Source organism: Triticum aestivum, chromosome 3D (genome assembly GCF_018294505.1).
Source record: "Triticum aestivum cultivar Chinese Spring chromosome 3D, IWGSC CS RefSeq v2.1, whole genome shotgun sequence".
Classification (NCBI taxonomy): domain Eukaryota; kingdom Viridiplantae; phylum Streptophyta; class Magnoliopsida; order Poales; family Poaceae; genus Triticum; species Triticum aestivum.
In genome coordinates this window covers 110987072-111003419 of record NC_057802.1, presented here as the reverse complement: position 1 = coordinate 111003419, position 16348 = coordinate 110987072, and the positions used below count along the sequence as shown (strand labels likewise).

Below are 16348 nucleotides of genomic sequence, written 5' to 3'. Positions count from 1 at the left end.
CTTCTGTGCAGCAATGAGGATAATCCTCAGATCACGGACCAAGTTCGCATCATTGCTATTATCATCTTTCAACTTATTTTTCTCTAGGAACATATAAAAAATAAACGGGGAGCTACATCGCGAGCTATTGATCTACAACATAGTTATGCAAATACTATCAGGACTAAGTTCATGATAAATTAAATTTCAATTAATCATATTACTTAAGAACTCCCACTTAGATAGACATCCCTCTAGTCATCTAAATGATCACGTGATCCATATCAACTAAACCATGTCCGATCATCACATGAGATGGAGTAGTTTTCAATGGTAACATCACTATGTTGATCATATCTACTATATGATTCACGCTCGACCTTTCGGTCTCAGTGTTCCGAGGCCATATCAGCATATGCTAGGCTCGTCAAGTTTAACCCGAGTATTCTGCGTGTGCAAAACTGGCTTGCACCCGCTGTATATGAACGTAGAGCTTATCACACCTGATCATCACGTGGTGTCTCGGCATGAAGAACTGTCGCAACGGTGCATACTCAGGTAGAACATTTATACATTGAAATTTTAGTAAGGGATCATCTTATAAAGCTACCGCCGAACTAAGCAAAATAAGATGTATAAAAGATAAACATCACATGCAATCAAAATATGTGACATGATATGGCCATCATCATCTTGTGCTTTTGATCTCCATCTCCAAAGTACTGTCATGATCTCCATTGTTACCGGCATGACACCATGATCTCCATCATCTTGATCATTTATCAACGTGTCATCACATGGTCGTCTCACCAGCTATTGCTTTTGCAACTATTGCTATCGCATAGCGATAAAGTAAAGAAAATACATGGCACTTGCATCTTATGCAATAAAGAGACAACCATAAGGCTCCTGCCAGTTGCCGATAACTTTAACAAAAAAATGATCAACTTATACAACAATTTATATCTCATCACGTCTTGACCATATCACATCACAACATGCCCTGCAAAAACAAGTTTGACGTCCTCTACTTTGTTGTTGCAAGTTTTATGTGGCTACTACGGGCTGGGCAAGAACCGTTCTTACCTACGCATCAAAACCACAACGATTTTTCGTCAAGTGTGTTGTTTTAACCTTCAACAAGGACCGAGCGTAGCCACACTCGATTCAACTAAAGTTGGAGAAACCGACACCCGCCAGCCACCTGTGTGCAAAGCACGTCGGTAGAACCAGTCTTGCGTAAGCGTACGCATAATGTCGGTTCGGGATGCTTCATCCAACAATACCGCCGAATCAAAGTATGACATGCCGGTAAGCAGTATGACTATTATCGCCCACAACTCATTTGTGTTCTACTCGTGCATATAACATCTACGCATAGACCTGGCTCGGATGCCACTGTTGGGGAACGTAGTAATTTAAAAAAAATCCTACGCACACGCAAGATCATGGTGATGCATAGCAACGAGAGGGGAGAGTGTTGTCCACGTACCCTCGTAGACCGTAAGCGGAAGCGTTATGACAACGCGGTTGATGTAGTCGTACGTCTTCACGATCGACCGATCCTAGTACCAAAAGTACGACACTTCCGCGATCTGCACACGTTCGGCTCGGTGACGTCCCACGAACTCAGGATCCAGCAGAGTGTCGAGGGAGAGGTTCGTCAGCATGGCGGCGTGATGACGGTGATGATGAAGCTATCGGCGCAGGGCTTCGCCTAAGCACTGCAACGATATGACCGAGGTGAATTATGGTGGAGGGGGGCACCGCACACGGCTAAAAGATCAATGATCAACTTGTGTGTCCATGGGGTGTCCCCCTCCCCCGTATATAAAGGAGTGGAGGAGGGGGAGGGCCGGCCCTCTACTATGGCACGCCCTGGGGAGTCCTACTCCCACCGGGAGTAGGATTCCCCCCTTCCAAGTAGTAGTAGTAGGAGAGAAGGAAGGGGAGGAGAGAGGGAAGGAAGGGGGGCCGGCCCCCCACCCAATTCGGATTGGGCTAGGGGTGCGCCCTCCACCTTTTCCTTCCTCTCCTCTATTCCACTAAGGCCCATATACTCCTCGGGGGGTTCCGGTAACCTCCCGGTACTCCGGTAAATGCCCGAACTCACCCGGAACCATTCCGATGTCCAAACATAGCCATCCAATATATCGATCTTTATGTCTCGACCATTTCAAGACTCCTCGTCATGTCTGTGATCACATCCGGGACTCCGAACAACCTTCGGTACATCAAAACACATAAACTCATAATACCGATCGTCACAGAACGTTAAGCGTGCGGACCCTACGGGTTCGAGAACTATGTAGACATGACCGAGACATGTCTCTGGTCAATAACCAATAGCGGAACCTGGATGCTCATATTGGCTCTCACATATTCTACGAAGATCTTTATCGGTCAAACCGCATAACAACATACGTTGTTCCCTTTGTCATCGGTATGTTACTTGCCCGAGATTCGATCGTCGGTATCCTCATACCTAGTTCAATCTCGTTACCGGCAAGTCTCTTTACTCGTTTCGTAATGCATCATCCCGCAACTAACTCATTAGTCACAATGCTTGCAAGGCTTATAGTGATGTGCATTACCGAGAGGGCCCAGAGATACCTCTCCGATACACGGAGTGACAAATCCTAATCTCGATCTATGCCAACTCAACAAACACCATCGGAGACACCTGTAGAGCATCTTCATAATCACCCAGTTACGTTGTGACGTTTGATAGCACACAAGGTGTTCCTTCGGTATTCGGGAGTTGCATAATCTCATAGTCTGAGGAACATGTATAAGACATGAAGAAAGCAGTAGCAATGAAACTGTAATGATCATAATGCTAAGCTAACGAATGGGTCTTGTCCATCACATCATTCTCCTAATGATGTGATCCCGTTCATCAAATGACAACACATGTCTATGGTTAGGAAACATAACCATCTTTGATAAACGAGCTAGTCAAGTAGAGGCATACTAGGGACACTTTGTTTTGTCTATGTATTCACACATGTACTAAGTTTTCGGTTAATACAATTCTAGCATGAATAATAAACATTTATCATGAAATAAGAAAATAAATAATAACTTTATTATTGCCTCTAGGGCATATTTCCTTGACTCGCACCCGTGCCGGCGACCCCTCCGACCGCCCTGCTGCTCAACCGCCGCACCATTGTCGCCGGCCAAGCACGGCTCCGTCGTTCGGAGCTGCCTCGCCCCAGCGCACCTTCTCCAGGGACGCCCTCCACTTCACACCTCTGGTCGCCCCTCTTTGTAGATATCAGCTCTCTCCTTCAGATCGGCTCAAATGGTCACCTTTCTTCATGTCTCTGTCTATGTCTAGACATGAACCATATCTTATCCTCTTTTTGTTGGCTTGTTGATTTTGTAACTTGTGAACGAATATAAGTTGGTAGGCTTTGATGTAAACAAGCAGGGTGGGACTATTAATTGAAACGTGCGATGAGATAGCAAGCGAACGGAAGAACGAAGCTCCAGGCAGGAGCGCATAGCGCTTGCGAAGGTCCAGCGGTGAAAAACGATCGAATTATTTTTTCTTTGCACTTCGGGTTTGTTTCCATAAAACTCAAGGGTTTTTCCGCAAAAACACCACGACGGTGAACCCACGGAATGAATCCGTGCTTTATTATTAGGGATATATATATAATATTTAAAAGTATAAACAAGTACAAAAAAAGTAAACACAGGAAACAGAAAAACAGGAAAAAGAGCTTGTAGCCTGCCGCGGGTGTGGGCTGGTCCATCTCAGTTGCACCTGCAGCAAGTCCGAAGGCGAGACATAGGAGTGCCCCTTTTTTTGCGGGTGAAGTTCCCCCCTTTTTGGCGCCTTAAGCGCCAATTAGGCAGAGTTCCTATATGATCCACATTGCGTCAAAATGCCAACATCGCGCACAGAGTACTTGCTCGGGGAGGCCCGACCTTAAAAAGTGAATATTTTTAGAAAAATTAAAAGCATTTTTAAATTTTGGAACATATTTTGCAAATTTTGAACATATTTCTAAAATGGAAACATTTTGTAAGGAACGCAATTTTGCTTGACAACACTTATGTTTCTTGAATTTTTTGTGAATTTTCTAAAATTTGAGAAGAATTTCTAGTTTTTAAGGACATTTTTTAATCCATTTTTTGTAAAATTTGGAACATTGTTTTAAAGACTGAACGTTTTTGAAATTTTGCAAACATTTTTTGATATAAAAAGTAAAACAAAATATAATCCCCGAAACAATGGTAAAACTGGTTAAAACAACGGGAAAAGGAAAGAAAAACGTAAAATATGCCAGACCAAAACCTTCTAGAAGCTCCAAAAAAAGTCCTTAAATACATGCAACATCTTCAAAATAAGTCACGAGCATTGCTGACATAGAACATAGGCACAATATATCCATGTTACAGAACACATCAGTCACCAAACCAACATAGTTTGTTTTCAGAACATAAAGCTGAGTCATAGTGCCTTCCTTCTGGGAATCCAACCATGCGGCAGATACCTTCTTCAAATCTCAAAGGCTTTCAGTGGGTCCTTGGGGTCAATTTCATGGAAGAGAGGGAGATCGGACCGGAGACTGTGCTGGCTGAAACCAACACTTTCCAGTGTCTTCAGCACCTCGTCGAACAAAATTTTGTTCCCGGACGGGGTGAAATGTAGCCCGTCACTGCATGATGTAACAAAGTTATCTGCTGCTTTCGGTCAGGAAGTTACATTGTACACATGTGTTCAGAATGTGCTTCAGCAAAATACTATATAACCAAAATCACTATATACCGAACACCAGGGCATTAAGAGCAGAGATGAATAAAATGTTCTACTAACGTACTGGCCAATCGATAACCAATTATTATATTCCTGGATGAATAACACGACTTGGAAAAGGTGTAGATTAGTTTTTCTGATGTTTCAAGCCAGTCCAAGCACATAGACTAATAACTATTAGCAAATGTACATGTACTACAAAATATTCTTTTTGGGGGGGAGTTAAAAAATTGTGTGCTAAAAGAAGAAGAAAGTCTTCAATAACTTCCATTAGAGAAACAAAAGCAATAGCATATAGTTTGCTCTATTTACAGTTTTTTGTTTTACACTACACAAGTTAGAAAACTAGTCATGGTGTAGAATATTAAGTTAAAATTTATGTGTCGCTACAATAATTATTTTTACAGTGAGATCATAGGATGCAGATTATCAACTACAGTATTTCTGAGCTTGTTTTCTTCAGTCTTGTGACGTTGCCCAGAAAGCCCACAAAAGAATGCCAAGCATGACCAAGAACACGACATAGCAGAGTTCAATAGCACTATAGGTGCTCTACCGGATTCACATAATTGTGATTCTTGATTTTCCTAGAATGCCAAGAATAACAAACTGTTTTTTTGGGTGTGGGCTAAAATTATAGCCAAGAGCCAAAATGTTGAATTCTGCTCTCGGGTGCACTGCACATGATAAACAAGTTCCTCACTTAATTGCATTGTTTTTTGATAGAAAATGCTAGGCAAATTCTGAGTAATAGTCTGCCCAAGGACTTGCACCTAGTTTTTTTTTACATTCAACCTTTGCAGTGTGAATGATCTCACAATTATTCAGCCTTTGCAGTGTCAACATTAGGCATAAGAGTTCTTCAAACAAATCTACATAATCAACCTTTGCCGACAATATGGAAAGAGATTTGTACCTTAATGCAGATGTTTGCCAATCAGGACATTGCTGCATCTGTGTCCAGATGTCTATAACTGGATGACCCAATTCTTTAGCAACAGTTATGCATGCTTGTGCATAAGTGCCAGCAGCTTCATTTGTTCTTTCAGGCTGTCTTGAAGGGTCATTATCTCCATATATGTCTCTGCATGGAAAGATATGGAATAAGTGTGGTTTGCATACGAATCTGCTTTGCCAAAAGGTGCAATTAATAATATTTGCTTGGAAGAAATCTTCAGGCCAGATCACAGGCCAACAAGTAGCAAGTGGATAACTGGATATACAGAAAGCCCAATAGTACACTGCAGACTGTTGAAATTGTCATAATTTCAATTGAAAATACAGGAAACATACAAGGAACTGTACCTAATGAACTCGTTGCATAGATGCACATAGGTCAAATACTAAACACGCACTCGACACACTTAGTAAGTTCAGCCCAATTTCTTAACATTGTGGTTGAGATAAACAGTTTCGGTTGACAAAAATCACTGTAAAACGCAGGCAACAACAATGGAATATAGCAAAAGGAAACCCGTAGGGAATATAGCAAAAGTAAACCCATAAGTGAATCAACATAACTACTCCATAAGGATATCTAGTGGATCCTGGTTGACCTGACAACTCACTGATACCCATATATAAAGCAGTGAAGTATGATACTACAAGGTGAGGGGGCTATTGGTTACCGAATCCTCGCCGGCTCGTGGATCGGTGGAGGGGTGATGAGTATGATGGCAGCGGAGGGCCACTTATTCTGCAAAACGAAACCATTAGATGAGTAATTGAAGAAGCAATCAGCATCCCTGCTTTGCCGGGAAAAAAAGCAGCATTCGTGTTCCAGGACTGTAGTATGGCCGCAACCTTGAAGTAGGCACAGATCGCGCGCAGGTTGTCCTTGTACTCCCCGAGCGGCACGTGCTGGTGCGCCTGCATCTCGTCGGGCAGGGTGGCGTCGTTGGCGCCGAAGAACACCGTCACTGCCGCCGGGTCCGCGCCGCCGTCGGCCGCCCCCTCCATGGCTCTATCCAGCACCTTCAGCGCCCAGCGCGTGTTGTACCCGCTGAGCCCGCGCAGCACCACATCCGCCTAATCAGCAGAAATCCGATGTCACGCGCAGCGGCGGCGGCGCAACCGGCGAGGGTGGGGGGAGGTGCTGCGGACGTACCTGCCTCGCGAAGTGCTCCGCGAGGGCGGCGCCCCAGCCGCCGGGGGCAAAGGACTGCTCGGTGATTGAGTCGCCGAAGAGCACCAGCCGCGGCCGCATCTTCTCTCCCTCGCTCTCTCCAACACGGATCACGGATCGGCCACTGGGCTGGGCTTGCTGGCTACTCCGGATATCACGCCGACTTCACGAGCACCTCGCTTCTGCAGTGGAGTATTATACGGCCATGTGGTTAGGTTGTTGGGTGGCGGTCAGGGAGAGGTGGAATATTAGGTGAGCTCGTCGCGACTTCTGATCGGCAGGCGGCGAGCATTGGTCGGTACTCCCGAGTCCCGACGAGCGGGCATGTTCCGGCCGGCCGTCTGTTGATCTCTCCGGGTTTTTTTTTTGAGTGGTTGATCTCTCCCGTATGTGGTTGGACCGATGGCTAAGGCTGACCGGAAGAAAAGGGCAGAATTTGAGGCCCATGAATACAGAGTGGATTTTTTTACAAATATATCATCGTCGCCGAGAGTCAGTTACCCATTCTGGTACCTCGACGCTCATTTTGGTGATCTAGGAGCGTGTCAAGTGGTGCATCCGGCCTCTCCTTGTGCTGTATGATGGCTGCTTTTGTCGGCGTTCTGGGAACGGGGGTCTCAGGCTTGCCTGCCCGCGGCTCACGGCGTGGCTCTGCGAGCGGGCCCGTACGGCCCATCTTCACCAACAAGCTTTCAAGACCCTCGCGAGGGGCCAAGCCTCGCGAGGCGGACGACGCAAGACCTTCTCGAGAGCGGCCTCACTAGGCTGGCTCGCGAGGGGCGGAGAGATCAAGGCAGGGCAAACCTTGCAAGGTTCTCGTGACGTGAGCCATGACGATCGAGACCAGGTGGGCGCCAGGCGGGCGCCAGCGCTACAGTGTCCTTGTTTCCTCTTTGGTGTTAAGGGGGCAAGCGCGGGCGAGGAGTTCCGAGACGTCAAGCAAAGGTTTCCCTATCGGTGCAACAAGACCAAGACCAGCAGGACGGCAGGACGGAGGTCACCGTGGAGCCCAAGACGGCGTCACTGCCAGAGCCTTTGGCAGGCGAAGACTACTTCTGTCAGGATAAGCTGTGCTAGTTGTCCCCTTTCAAATTGGCCGTTGTGGGATCCCTTCCCGCTCAATATTTGAGAAGAGGACCGGGGCCTCTATAAATAGGACTAAACACCACCGTAGGAGGCAACTGATTTCCAACTCCTAGGAACGAGATCATCCTCACCCACACAAGTTCACCAAGCACAAGAACACCTCTACTCAGGAAGCTGTTCTTCCCCTTGTACTATTCATCCTCAGCCCAAAAGGCAATCCACCACCACACACTGAAGTAGGATATTACACCACAACGGTGGCCCGAACCAGTATAAATCTTGTGTCCCTTGTGTTGCGAGTTCGTCGAGCTAGCCTAGAAATCGCGAAGCGTGAGAGAACGTGATCTGCGAGGGGGAGATCTTCACGCGCACCCCAGAGTTCGAACCTTAAGGGTTTTGCCGGAACCCAAGATTCGACATTTGGCGCGCTAGCTAGGGGTGCGCCGTAGTTTTCCTTCCGTCGATCCGTGTCCCATCGCTTCGTCGCATCGATGGCGGACGCCCGCCGAGCCCGCGCTGAGCGCAGGGCTGCCCTTGCCACCCGCGTCGCCCAGACGGCTCCTGTCGGCGGGCCACCTCGTCATTCTCCGTCGCCTGCCGCCAACGCCGCCACCGGCCCGGCAGGGAACGAGCAGCAAGCCTCCTCGCTGCACCCCTCGGTGCGGCGGGACGGCCGCACCGCCACTCCATCGCTGACCCCGGCCGGCTCGTCGTCTCACGCCCGTCACGCTCCCACGGACGCGCAGGCCGCGCTGTGCATGGCGCGCGAACTCCTGCGCTACCGCCCAATCGACGACCTCTACGAGGACTGGCTGGACCGCATCGCCGAGCTTGTCAGCGCCGCATGGGGCTCTCCCGCACCGTCGCTCTCGCTGCCTCGTCCACCGCCAGCTACGGGCGACGTAGCTCACGGAGCACCTCCACCACCTCTGCACCAAGACGGCGCACTGGCGCCAAGGCGCGCGGCTCCGCGGCGCGACCCACCGCGTCCGGCGCCCGTGCGTGAAGAAGAAAGCTGCCAAGAAGTCCCTCGCCCGCAAGAGAACGCTCCACCGCTCCCCGCGCAGCCACGTCAGAATCGCTTGCTGCGGCAGGGCCCTACGCCGCTTGTCGTGGCGGCGCGCGGGCGCCAAGACCAAGCTCCACCCCCAAGACGGGCCCTGGTGACCACGACCGGTTGCCGCGCCTTCACCCCCGAGTTGCGTAGCGTCGCCTGGCCGGGCAAGTTTAAGCCAGATCTGCCTCCTCGCTAGACGGCACCCCCGCCCCCGCGGAGTTCATGCAGCTCTATGAGCTGAGCATCGAGGCGGCCAACGGCGACGAGAAAGTCATGGCGAACTGGTTCCCCATGGCGCTCAAAGACGGCGCTCGTTCGTGGCTCCTGAACCTGCTCGATCTCCTCCTGGGGCGAGATGCGCGACCGCTTCGTCGCCAACTTCCAGGGCACTCGCGACCGCCCCCCGGCCGCGGGTGATCTGCACCGCGTCAAGCAACAACCAGGAGAGACCCTCCAGAAGTACATCCAGCGCTTCAACAACGTTCGTCTCAAGATCCCCAAGGTGACGGACGAGCCATCATCTCGGCGTTCTCCGATGGCGTCCGCGACGTCAAGATGAAGGAGGAGCTCGCCATCCACGAGGAGCTGTGCACATCCCTGGAGCTGTTCAACTTGGCGGCCAAGTGCGCAAGGGCTGAGGAAGGGCGCCTTTCCCTTCTCGAGCTCCCAGCTGCCGACCCGGAGGACAAGAAAGCCAAGGTTAAGGACGTGAAGCGCAAGGGAGCAGCCGTACTCGCGGCAGAGCCGGACACAAAGCGCGGTAGGGACCAGCCCGAGTCATCCAAGAGCAGCCGGCCGTTCTGCGCCTTCCACAATGTGCACAGCTACAACACCAACGATTGTCAGGAGCTCAGGGCCATTCGCGATGGATGCTTCGCTCGACGCCCCGAGCGCAACGACCGGGGCTACGGCTGAGGAGGAGGACGTGGCGGAGGACGCTGGGATGACCGTGGCCCACGCCAGGAGTGGCGCGACCGGCCACGTGAGGACCGCTGGCAGGATCAGCCTCGTGAGGGCGCCTGGAGGGATCAGCCTCACGAGGACCGTCCTCAGGGCAATGCTGGGCTTCCTCCGCTGCCGCCACCACCAAGAAGGAACAACGACCACCATCAAGACAAGGGGGCTGGGGGCTTCCAGGAGCCGCGTGCTATCGCCTGCATCTTGGGCGGGGCTCAAGCCCCAGCCTCACAGCGAATCTTCAAGCAGTTTGCCCGCGAGGTGAACGCAGTCCTCCCCAAGCTCGAGGCCACACACCCGCTCAGGTGGTCCAAGTGCGCCATCACTTTCAGTTCGGCAGATCAGCTTAAGTCTGCGGCCACTGCTGGCGTTCTCCCGATGCTTTGTTCGCCCGTTATCAGCAACGTACAAGTCACCAAGACCCTCATTGACGGCGGCGCAGGACTCAACGTCTTGTCCGTCGACACGTTCGACAACCTTCAAGTGCCCTACGACCAGCTTCAGCCTACCAAGCCTTTCTCAGGAGTGACCGACGGTTCCACCACACCGATAGGGCAGGTCCGCCTCCCTGTCACCTTCGGAGGGTGCAACAACTACCGCACCGAGCTCATCAACTTCGACGTCGCACACATCCGTCTGCTGTACAATGCCATCCTCGGGTATCCAGCCCTGGCCAAGTTCATGGCGGTGACGCACCAGGGCTACAACGTCCTCAAGATGTCAGGGAGCGGCGGGATCATCACAGTCCCCTGCGAAGAAAGAGATGCGGTGCGCTCCCTCGAGCGCGCCTTCCAAGCAGCGTCAATCGAAGACCCCGACAACAGTGCAGCTCGATACCCTCCTGAGGTTGTCCCCAAGAAGAAGAAGCAGCTACTACGTGCAGGACCTCAGGAGGGTAGCGTCGCGAAAGGTACCTCGTCAGGATCAGCGCCCGCACCTGGGGCGCCTCCCTCCCTCGCATAGGAAGGCGCGCCCGGGGCCCTCCTTGGGCAGGGCTCGGGGGCTCTCTTCTGGAGGGCCTCAGACCTTGCCAACGTCACGAGGGAGGCGCTCGGGAACCACTTGGAGGCGTGCTTCGCGGCACGTCTCCCTCAGGAGGACATAGGGCGAGGGGCGCCCAACGCTCAGGAGTTCATCGCAAGATCACTCAGGAACTGTAGGACGCGAGAGCCATGCGCGGCGACCGCCGCTCACTGGGCGCAGCTCCCCATCCGGGCGAGGATGTCGGGTTGCGCGTCTGTGTCGACGTACCAGGGCTCAATCAGGCCGCGTCTCAGGAGCTCTTCTGGCGAATTCGCGCGCGGGACGCTGTGAGGGCCCACCGCACAGCTACGTTCACATGCATTTTGGCCTGCCGAGCATGGCATTTGCCTATTAGCGCAACCTGCGGCGTGTCCTGGCGTCTTAGGAGGCCAGGCACCACGCCGTCCTGACGGAGATGGAGACAGTCCTCGAGGAACCGCCTGGACCCCCAGAGCCTCCCGAGTCTCAGGGCCCCGGTGGCTCGTGAGGAGCAACCCCTTCGCCGTGTACCTTTAGCTGCCCCAACATCCCTTCATCAACAGAACCAGGTGACATTTTCCAAGTTTATTTAGCTGGGAGCGCCCTCAGGGCCGCATCATTCCCAGGCCGCGTGGGTCCGTCCCTGCGGCATGTATCCCTTTCCTATGTCTTTAGCTTACCTTGTTGGGGGCATGATAACCCACAAGTATAGGGGATCACAACAGTTTTTGAGGGTAGAGTATTCAACCCAAATTTATTGATTCGACACAAGGGGAGCCAAAGAATATTCTCAAGTATTAGCAGTTGAGTTGTCAATTCAACCACACCTGGATAACTTAATATCTGCAGCAAAGTATTTAGTAGCAAAGTAGTATGATAGTAACGATAACGGTAGCAAAAGTAATATTTTTGGGTTTTGTAGTGATTGTAACAGTAGCAACGGAAAAGTAAATAAGCAAAGAACAATATGTGAAAAGCTCGTAGGCATTGGATTGGTGATGGAGAATTATGCCGGATGCGGTTCATCATGTAACAGTCATAACATAGGGTGACACAGAACTAGCTCCAATTCATCAATGTAATGTAGGCCTCCTTTTAATAGAGTACCGGACCAAAGCATTAACACATAGTGAATACATGAACTCCTCAAACTACGGTCATCACCGGGAGTGGTCCCGATTATTGTCACTTCAGGGTTGCCGGATCATAACACATAGTAGGTGACTATAGACTTGCAAGATAGGATCAAGAACTCACATATATTCATGAAAACATAATAGGTTCAGATCTGAAATCATGGCACTCGGGCCCTAGTGACAAGCATTAAGAATAGCAAAGTCATAGCAACATCAATCTCAGAACATAGTGGATACTAGGGATCAAACCCTAACAAAACTAACTCGATTACATAATAAATCTCATCCAACCCATCACCGTCCAGCAAGCCTACGATGGAATTACTCACGCACGACGGTGAGCATCATCAAATTGGTGATGGAGGATGGTTGATGATGACGACGGCGACGGATTCCCCTCTCCGGAGCCCCGAACGGACTCCAGATCAGCCCTCCCGAGAGGTTTTAGGGCTTGGCGGCGGCTCCGTGTCGTAAAACGCGATGAATCCTTCTCTCTGATTTTTTTTCTCCCTGAACATGAATATATGGAGTTGGAGTTGAGGTCGGTGGAGCAACAGGGGGCCCACGAGGCAGGGGGTGCCCCCGGGGGGGGGGGGGGCAGGCGCGCCCCCATCCTCGTGGACAGGTGGAGGCCCCCCTGACGTGGATTCTTCTTCCAGTATTTTTAATATTTTCCAAAAATAAGTTCCGTGGAGTTTCAGGTCATTCCGAGAACTTTTGTTTCTGCACATAAATAACACCATGGCAATTCTGCTGAAAACAGCGTCAGTCCGGGTTAGTTCCATTCAAATTATGCAAGTTAGAGTCCAAAACAAGGGCAAAAGTGTTTGGAAAAGTAGATACGTTGGAGACGTATCAACTCCCCCAAGCTTAAACCTTTGCTTGTCCTCAAGCAATTCAGTTGATAAACTGAAAGTGATTAAGAAAAACTTTTACAAACTCTGTTTGCTCTTGTTGTTGTAAATATGTAAAGCCAGCATTCAAGTTTTCAGCAAAGATTATAACTAACCATATTCACAATAACATTTAGGTCTCATGTTTACTCATGTCAATGGCATAATCAACTAGCGAGCAATAATAATAAATCTCGGATGACAACACTTTCTCAAAACAATCATGATATGATATAACAAGATGGTATCTCGCTAGCCCTTTCTGAGACCGCAAAACATAAATGCTGAGCACCTTTAAAGATCAAGGACTGACTAGACATTGTAATTCATGGTAAAAGAGATCCAGTCATAGTCATACCCAATATAAATTAATAGTAATGGATGCAAATGACAGCAGCGCTCTCCAGCTAGTGCTTTTTAATAAGAGGGTGATGACTCAACATGAAAGTAAATAGATAGGCCCTTCGCAGAGGGAAGCAGGGATTTGTAGAGGTCCAGAGCTCGATTTTAAAGCAGAGATAAATAATATTTTGAGCGGCATACTTTCATTGTCAACATAACAACCAAGAGATGGCGATATCTTCCATGCTATACACATTATAGGCGGTTCCCAAACAGAATGGTAAAGTTTATACCCCCCCTCCACCAACAAGCATCAATCCATGGCTTGCTCGAAACAACAAGTGCCTCCAACTAACAACAGTCCCAGGGGGAGTTTTGTTTGCAATTATTTCGATTTAGTTTGCATAAAGCATGGGACTGGGCATCCCGGTGACTAGCCATTTTCTCGTGAGTGAGGAGCGGAGTCCATTCCTCTTGAGAATAATCCGCCTAACATGGAAGATAAGGACAACCCTAGTTGATACATGAGCTATTCAAGCATACAAAACAGAATTTCATTTGAAGGTTTAGAGTTTGGCACATACAAATTTACTTGGAACGGCAGGTCGATACCACATATAGGAAGGTATAGTGGACTCATATGGAATAACTTTGGGGTTTAAGGGATTGGATGCACAAGCAGTATTCCCGCTTAGTACAAGTGAAGGCTAGCAAAAGACTGGGAAGCGACCAACTAGAGAGCGACAACAGTCATGGACATGCATTAAAATTAATAAACATTGAGTGCAAGCATGAGTAGGATATAATCCACCATGAACATAAATATCGTGAAGACTATGTTGATTTGTTTCAACTACATGTGTGAACATGTGCCAAGTCGAGTCACTTAAATCATTCAAAGGAGGATACCACCCCACTATACCACATCATAACCATTTTAATAGCATGTTGGCACGCAAGGTAAACCATTATAACTCATAGCTAATCAAGCATGGCACGAGCAACTATGATCTCTAATTGTCATTGCAAACATGTTTATTCATAATAGGGTGAATCAGGAACGATGAACTAATCATATTTGCAAAAACAAGAGAGGTCGAGTTCATACCAGCTTCTCCCATCTCAATCAGTCCATCATATATCATCATAATTACCTTTCACTTGCACGACCGAACGATGTGAAAATAATAAGAGTGCATGTGCATTGGACTAAGCTAGAATATGCAAGCATTCAATAAACAGGAGAAGACAAGGCAATATGGGCTCTTGGTTAAATCAACAATAATGCATATAAGAGCCACTTCAACAATTTCATCTTGGTCTTCTCCTATCGACCCCCAAAGAAAAGAAAAGAATAAAACTATTTACACGGGAAAGCTCCCAACAAGCAAAAGAAGAACAAGAAATATTTTTGGGTTTTCTTTTTAATTATTATTACTACAGCAAGAAAGTAAACTAGCTAAAAGCTATTACTAACTTTTTTGTTTTTCTTAAGGTTTTTCAAACACACAAGAAGAAAGCAAGAAAAAGAAAATAAACTAGCATGGATAGTACAATGAAAGAGTATGAGCACCGACATCTAGCAATGAGTGTGTGAACATAAATGTAATGTCGGTGAGAGATACGTACTCCCCCAAGCTTAGGCTTTTGGCCTAAGTTGGTTTATTGCCACGGATGGCCTGGCGGATATCCATAGTTATAGCCGAGGTCGTACTGAGAAGAAGCCTCGAATTGCCACTGGTTGGCAATTGCCTCCGGGTCCCACTGGTAATTAGACTGTCGTGGAGGTTCAAATTGTGGTTCCGGCTCCGGCTCTGTGGCTGATGTAGGGTTCCGGTAGGCGTGAATGGCCGCCAGTGGAACGAGATACGGACCTGCAGATAAATCAAACAAGGAAGGAGCAGGCAAGGTAATAGTCTCAGGGTGATGTTTATCAAAGAACAATTTGTATTTAAGCGCCCCTTCCCTATTCTTGACAATAAAGTCATGTGCTACCATACTCTTATAATCTAAATAAACAGTGGGCAGCAATTTTTCTTCTTTCTCATAGTGCCTAATAGGTATGTTATAATATGCAGCGAGGCGTGAAGCATAGACACCTCCAAAGATGGGGCCCTTTGTACGGTTCAGACTTAACCGTTTGGCAATAATACCGCCCATACTAACAGTATTATCACAGAATAAACCATGGAACGAAATAATAATATCAGGAACACTAAGGTTTCCACAGTTTCCGTGACCAATTAAGCAACGACTAGCAAATTTTGCAAAGTAGCGTAAAACAGGAAAATGTATGCTAGTGATTCTTGCATCGGAAACCTTCCTAGTTTCCCCTACAGTAATAGTATCAATAAACCCGTCCACATCTTTACGATGTGGTTCCTCTAAACTACCCTCGAAAGGTATTTTGCAAACCCTGCAAAATTCATATAGTGACATCTTCTTAACCACATCATATAAATGAAACTCTACTGAAGGAGGTGATTCCTTAGGATAATAGTAGAAGTTTTGCACAAAAGTATTGGTGAGTAAGATATACTGTTCGCGTTGGTCGTGGAGGAAGTCGGTGAGGCCTGCATTCTCAGCCAATTCATAAAAATCATCATAAATCCCGGCTGCTCTCAAGAAATCATCGGAAGGCCATTCACACGGCCGAACGTCCGCGGTGCGAGGCATATTATATTTGGGCCTCTCTGCTTCTTCACTTTGCTTCCTTCGAGCTTCGGCTCGATGAGCCCCTCAAAAATCTCTTCATTACTTTCTGAAAAATTCTGAATTTTTTAGTAACTTCAAACAAAAGTGAACCAAGCTCAACAAAATTGATAGCAACTACTCCTTCAAGTGCCTAGAGACTATATCATGCATTAGAACTACTTGGAACCATATAAATTTGACATGCAAGCTCAAGAACATGGTCACCTAGGCAGCACAAATTTGCAATGAATAAAGCACTAGAACAAAAACTAATTGGACCAATGGAGGAGTCACATACCAAGGAAC

At 48.4% G+C, this 16348-nt stretch overlaps 1 protein-coding gene across 2 annotated transcripts; it reads right to left on the bottom strand.

The window, feature by feature from the left end:
• Positions 1-4331: 4331 nt before the first annotated feature.
• LOC123077743 (GDSL esterase/lipase At5g45920) lies at positions 4332-7230 on the bottom strand. 2 transcript variants are annotated; one of them, XM_044500062.1, is made up of 6 exons: positions 7144-7161; positions 6858-7057; positions 6554-6778; positions 6379-6446; positions 5667-5834; positions 4332-4652 (listed from the first exon to the last, which is right to left on the bottom strand). In XM_044500062.1, exons 2-6 carry the CDS (start codon positions 6954-6956, stop codon positions 4493-4495), a joined length of 720 nt encoding a protein of 239 aa, XP_044355997.1. In that variant the 5' UTR covers positions 6957-7057; positions 7144-7161; the 3' UTR covers positions 4332-4492. The 2 variants fall into 2 exon arrangements, with proteins under 2 accessions (XP_044355997.1, XP_044355996.1); XM_044500061.1 differs by having other exon boundaries at positions 6858-7230.
• Between the last annotated feature and the right edge of the window lie 9118 nt (positions 7231-16348).